Source organism: Brassica napus, chromosome C8, assembly GCF_020379485.1.
Source record: "Brassica napus cultivar Da-Ae chromosome C8, Da-Ae, whole genome shotgun sequence".
NCBI lineage: Eukaryota > Viridiplantae > Streptophyta > Magnoliopsida > Brassicales > Brassicaceae > Brassica > Brassica napus.
The window spans coordinates 10,250,407-10,256,910 of record NC_063451.1 but is presented as its reverse complement, the minus strand read 5'-3'; the positions used below and the strand labels follow the sequence as shown (position 1 = coordinate 10,256,910).

Genomic DNA, 6,504 nt, shown 5'->3' with positions numbered 1-6,504 from the left:
TTTCCCGGTTAGCTCTCCGAGCACCGGCTTGTCGCCTCAATCTCTTCACCGCTCTTGTAACCTCTTTGTCCGATCTAATAAAACGTCTTTGTTCATCCTACCTCTGAGTTCTCTCTTTCTAGTCAACCGAACTCTTTACAAACATAATTGGTTTAAGAATACCAATCCTAAACCTAGTTGGTTTAAAATTTCACAAAATCGTAATTACACTTTAAAAAAAATCAGTAGGCCCATCTTGAACCAAGAAGGACGATTTTTCTTCTTCTTGGTTCGATATGGGATATTCCGCCATCTCCTTAATGAACTCGACCATTACCAATTCCAGCACGTCTAATATGTTCTTCTAATCCTCCTTGAAGATAAGAAGGTTCCCTCTAGTCCAAATTATGCTCAGATCAATTAAATTCTTTGCAAAATCCATCATCGACAAAACTGCCTCATTCGACGGGTGCAAGCTGCTGATCACAAAATCTTGGTTAAGTTATTGTTTTTTTCATTCAAGCTGAGTATTAGTTTTCCATTATGATAAAATTCTAGTTAGATTCCTTAAGTTTCTTTTTCTGGTTCGAGTTGTCTTAATGCCGTATCAAGAACTCATATCTTCTCTCCGTCCAGTATCTCATAAATCAAAAATTAATTAATTGTATTAAAATCAAAAATTAATTATTTGGTAGGCTCGAACTCTTGCACTGGTGAACAAGTAAAAGCATATTAACTTTTAATTTTTAATTAAAAATTAATTATTTGGTCTACCAGTTAATATATATGCTCTTACTTGTCTTATATATATTGACTATCAAAGATATTAGTTAACATTAATTTTAAATTAATTATTTGCTCTAACAATATATATGTTCTTACTTGTCCATCAGTGAGAGAGTTCGAGCCTCCTAAATAATTAATTTTTAATTTTATAGAAATTATCCAAAAATATTATTTTGATAAATTAACGGATGACTAACAGCTTTGACGGTCAATATATATAAACAAAATTTTGAGAGCTAATATAGTATTTTTAATTAATTTTACAGAATTTATCCAGATTGGCGTAGTTTTGATAAATTAATGGATGACTAATATCTTTGACGGTCAATATATAAACAATATTTTGAGAGTTCATGTAGTATTTTTGAATTTTTTGTTTAGTTCAATATGAAATATGCACTACTATAAAGTTCGGGAAGGAAAATACACGGTGCGTAAAATTCATGTATTATTTTTGAGTTTTGTTTAGTTTAATATGAAATATGCACTAATACAAAGTTTAGGGAAAAAATAGCACGAGGCATTAAATTCATGTTAAAATAGGCTTTTTCCGAGATTTAGGCGTTATAATTCTCAAAAAAGAAACATAAAAAATTTGGAGTATTTTAGCTGAGTGAATTAGTAGACTTAATTAACGAGTTTTGAATCAAGAAACGTGGATAGATCTATATCTACAATACGAAGTCCAAAAACAGCTGGGAACATTGGTTAGAGGGTAGTTGAGGTATCAGAGATAAGCTATAAGAACAAGAAAAAATGACAACATGATCGACACAGTTTCTCTTGGTGAGAGATGCAAAAAGACCTGATCATGCACTTAAAAGTGATTAGTTGGGTTTCATACATGAGAGCTAAACTTTGAATCCGGGACATGGTAGTAAACCAATCTCAGCGACAGGCTACCTACTGTTTCAGAAGCAAGTGAGAAGAATCACTCATTTTCATGATTTCAGCCAGCATGGGATGGGTTATCCCTTATTAAACATCTTATTGAATTTAGACCATATAATAAAGGAGATCAAGAAAAATTTATACGAAAAAGACAGTTGGGCGACCATTATATATCATGGTCAAACTGAATGGTTCACGATTGTTCATGGTCTTCTTCCCATTCAAATGTGATCTATTTGAGTTTTATCATATTTAAATAGGGTCTTATTTGAATTTAGACCGTCAATGTCTAGAAAAAGTTCATTTAAACGTGTACAATCCTTTGATACATACCTAACCTAAACCAACTAGAAACAAAGATCTTAGAATTTGTTTTCCTTTCTTTCAAACAACAAATGATTCTACAATTATAATCATGCGTATAAAAGGTGTCATCACCAGAGAAGAGTTGAACAAATTGGTCCCGTCATATATAGTTTTTATACATATCATGCACCTTTACATTTGTTCAAGTGCCTGGGAAAGAGCTAGGTGTGGTGCTTGATACGATGATGAATGCACAAACAACAGAAAGAGAGAAAACAGAGACCCAAGTATTCTCTGTATACATCTCCATCGCGTCTGTTAACGACAACCTCGTCCTGTTCTCTGCCCAGTTCCTTAGTCTGTCCGCTTCCGCTGCATATAACGCCCGTCCCTGCAAACAAAATTAAGACACATTTTTGCGTAAGCGCAGGCAAAACTGTTGGAAGGATTAGCCAAAGACCTGTCACTTACTTGGTCATCAAACCACCGGCCTCTCCTGAGCCACGAAGTGACAATGGCTAGCAATATCCTTGGAGGAGTTAGGTAATTGACAGATTTTCCAGAACCTTTCACAACACGCATTCGTGGTACTAGCGTTCTAGCTACTGTCTCCGGAAGCTCGCAGATTATGTTAAACATCTGCTTGTTTTTTATACTCGAACCACTGCCAAATAAAACGTCGAATAATTTTGTTCACCAAGAAAAAAAAAAGATTTGGGGTCGAAGCAAGTGGATACCTGAGAAGAAGTTCGGTGAGAACCATGCCCGGAGAAGCAGTGTGCAAGCCAACTTTTGTCTTTTGGGATTCTTTCGCAACAGAGCCATGAAATTGCCTAAGTCCACATTTTGTTGACCCATATCTGCAACAATGCTCGAATCCATTTTAAGTAAAGATGAGTACCATTGAATCGAATGATTTTTGATCACTTACACAGCCGTGAGAGGAGTGCTAGAGCCTCCAGAACCAGCACCATCCATGTTAAAGATGTGTCCACCGTTGTCCTGTCTACTCATCACTTCCAACGCCCCTCGTGTGCATAGAATCGATCCAATCAAGTTTGTGGACACAATCTGCAAACATTTCAAATATTATACCGAGAAACTTCACTCCACCATTGTTCAAGCCATAAGCTAAAACTTTTATAAAGGATTCTTTTACCTGCTTGATATCTTCTTCCGTGAAATCAAGCAGCGGTCTAAAGCCTTTGTTAGTACCAGCATTGTTGATCTGCCCAAAGAACAAAGTCAGCAATGAAAAATATGATCTTAAAGAAAAGTGTTTTAAAGAAATGAAATAATGCTTTTTCTTTACCCATATGTTAATGGAACCAAGCTCTTCTACAGCAAAACTCGACAACTTCTCAACGTCCTCTGGTTTACAAACATCACAGGCAATACCAACCACTTTAGCAAAACCCAGTTTCTTTCTATCTGATTCACTAGCTTTACTCATAATCTCTAAGAGGTTTTGCTGAAGCTCTTTCACAGTCATATCAACAGATTCAGAACTGATTTCACAAAAGAAAATCCAAACAAAGCTTAAGACTCCACTTAGTAAAAAAACACTAATCCATATATCACATATGAAGAAGCTACAACCTGCGAGATGTAACGATGACTCTGTCTCCAGAGAGAAGAAACTCTCTAGCAAGTGCTTTCCCTAGTCCCCTCGTGCTAAAACATATCGTCAAAACACACGTCAGCACCACTGAAAACAAAAAGAAAATTAAGAAGACAAACAAATTACCTTCCGGTTATAACAACATTGCGTGGACCGGCTCGGTAATGATCTTCCAAAACCATGTTAGCACCGGTCATGGTTCCAATGATAACTCCACCGAGCCAGCTATACCAAACCAATGAATTCATCGAACTATCTCCACCTTTTCATTACAATACATACACACACAACGGAGTCAGAACAAATTAAAACATTCAAACAATGTTCTAAATCACTAACACTAACCCGACAATTGAAACCCAATCAAGAGAATAGCTCCAGTGCTCGTCATCGTCACAATGTATCTCGCAATTTGAACAGCAATCTGCACATAGATAACCAACCATAAGTACCCAATAACACATATTCCTTACACTTAATTAACCCATCTCAATTAAGATAAAGCTTGAAACAGAAGGGTCAGACTGTTTTAAGACTTACCGAAGAGAAAACCATCTCTAAATTTTGAACTTTCTGATTATACTCATCCTTAGATAAGAACCCTAACTTAGTAACACCAGATTTGAGAGAATCCCACAACCCTTTTCCCTCTTTCTCACGCTTTCTCCGTCTTTCAACCTTTTTCTTCTCTAAATCACTCTCACACCGATGCACATAAACCCTTTTGTTACCCTCTCTACAACTCAATCTTGACCCGACCCGTTGATGATCCATGAATCCGAGACGGTGATCCAAACATCGTGGGTATACTTGAAGCTTCGTCAAAGTAACCATAGCTAAATCACAGATGGAGAGATAAGCTTTGAAATTTCATGCAAAAGTATCTTACAAGCGAAGAAGTAGATAGAAGAAAGAAATTTATTTTTCTTGTGGGAAACAAAAAAATATTAGATATTTTAATAATCGTATTCGTCGAAACGTTATAAATAGAGATCGGAGAAGGAAAGGGATGAGGGGGGGAGGTGGTAGAAGGAAAGAAGGAAGTGTGAGTGTGATGACCACACGTTACAGTAACCTCATCTTATTTCCCAAATAATGACACGTGTCACCTGTGTTTTTATTGTCGTTTAGTTAAACATGCTCGGGATATTTTCCGGAGCGTGTTCGATTCGGTGAAGTGGGAGAAAATGATGATATTATCAATTAATGGTGGGATTTAATTGAGCAAAAAACAATGTGGTTAACTTGTGACATTGACAATTCCGTAAAATTCTTTTTTCTTCACCAAACTTGTTGGGTTTTTTTCGGACTTGACAGATTTTTTTTTGGTGTTTTTTTTTTTTTTTTTTTTTGTTTAGTTTTGTTTTGTAAGCGGTTTAAATTTCCTGTTTGGTAAAATGAACCCAAAATTTGATTCGGATTGCAGCTTGGCCATGCTTTGTCCTTACTTGGTTATAAATCAGATTACTATATATGGGATAATTAATTTAGGAGTAGATTGTATCGTCCGTGTGTTCCGGTGATCGAAGATAGGAACATCCAAGGTGGATTAACTGACTTAAACCGCGGGGTTAGATAATGCTAGAATTAGCTTCCGAAAAATGAATGTATTTACTCTAAGAGCAACCTTATTGGGGTTTTTTACTCATAGATTCTTAAAATACATGTATTTTAAGAACTTAGGAGTAAGAAACTCCCAATAAAATTGCTCTAACGGTATGAATGAGATGGCAGGAGAACAACAGGATGTCCAGTAAAATAGGTGAACTGCTTTTTTATTCCTATTCATAATCAGAAAACATTTTATCTCAGAAAATAATAAAATATTTTTGTTAGCAGTTCAAAAATACAAGTAGTAATCCTTATCTATACTGTACAATATCATCATTACATATTTGAAGTGTTTTATGTAGACCTCGTGCCTTTTATTTTTTAAACTATTTTAACATAATAATAAGTAATTTATATTTGTTAAAATTAATGTAGCTTTTAAGATATCACAGTTATTACACCCAATTTGCTATCTAATAATTATTTTTTCCATTTTAATATGTTTATTGTATTTAGATATCAATTTATTGTATTTTGACTTTTATTTCTAACTTTTATATACTTCAATCAAATTAAATAATATATATATCATATTTATGTATTAAATAAAATAATATATATAGAAGAAAGAAATATATATATATATATATGTACAATATTTTAAAACAATCTACAATTTTATCTAATATATTTTATTTAATTGTAAAATATTTTAATGGATACATAACTAATTTCTAGAATAATTAAGTTTAATTATGAAAGAATAAATAACTTTTAAAATTTTATATATAATTTTAAATTAAATTTGAACCATTTTACCCGCTTTAACCAGTAAAATTTTTTATTACAAATATTTAATTCTAAAAGAAATTTAATTTAATTTTATAAATTCTATTTTCATTTATTTACTTAATTCAAAAATACAAAAAATTTCATTGTCTATTTTTCTTTCCTTATATCTTCATGTAGTTTTTGATTATATTATGTGTATGTAAACACATAGTATGATAAAAAAAAATTGTAATGTATACATGTATTGTCTTTATATCATTTCTTTCTAAACCTAAGACTCACGAGTCTCTGGTAGGTTTATACGGCGTTCTTCAAGCCAAACGGCATGACCTTATAACAATAGATGCCCCTGGATGTCATGAACGAGGTTTTCTCCTGGTCCTCCAGATGCATGAGGATCTGGTTATATCCGGAGAACGCGTCCATGAAGCTCATCAGTTGGTGACCTGCTGTGGCGTCCACCAGTTTGTCAATGTGAGGTAAGGGAAACAGATCCTTTGGACAAGATTTGTTTAGGTCCGTGAAGTCGATGCAGACTCGCCACTTCCCCTTCTTCTTCCTTATCACCACCACGTTGG

General features: G+C 34.1%; 1 protein-coding gene across 1 annotated transcript; it reads right to left on the bottom strand.

Moving 5' to 3' along the window:
• Window positions 1-2,014: 2,014 nt before the first annotated feature.
• Window positions 2,015-4,634, bottom strand: LOC106415430 (probable chlorophyll(ide) b reductase NYC1, chloroplastic). Its single transcript, XM_013856137.3, has 10 exons — window positions 4,124-4,634; window positions 3,929-4,007; window positions 3,710-3,845; window positions 3,562-3,636; window positions 3,275-3,470; window positions 3,122-3,190; window positions 2,894-3,033; window positions 2,700-2,822; window positions 2,434-2,626; window positions 2,015-2,353 (listed from the first exon to the last, which is right to left on the bottom strand). Exons 1-10 carry the CDS (start codon window positions 4,415-4,417, stop codon window positions 2,165-2,167), a joined length of 1,494 nt encoding a protein of 497 aa, XP_013711591.2. The 5' UTR covers window positions 4,418-4,634; the 3' UTR covers window positions 2,015-2,164.
• Window positions 4,635-6,504: the final 1,870 nt, after the last annotated feature.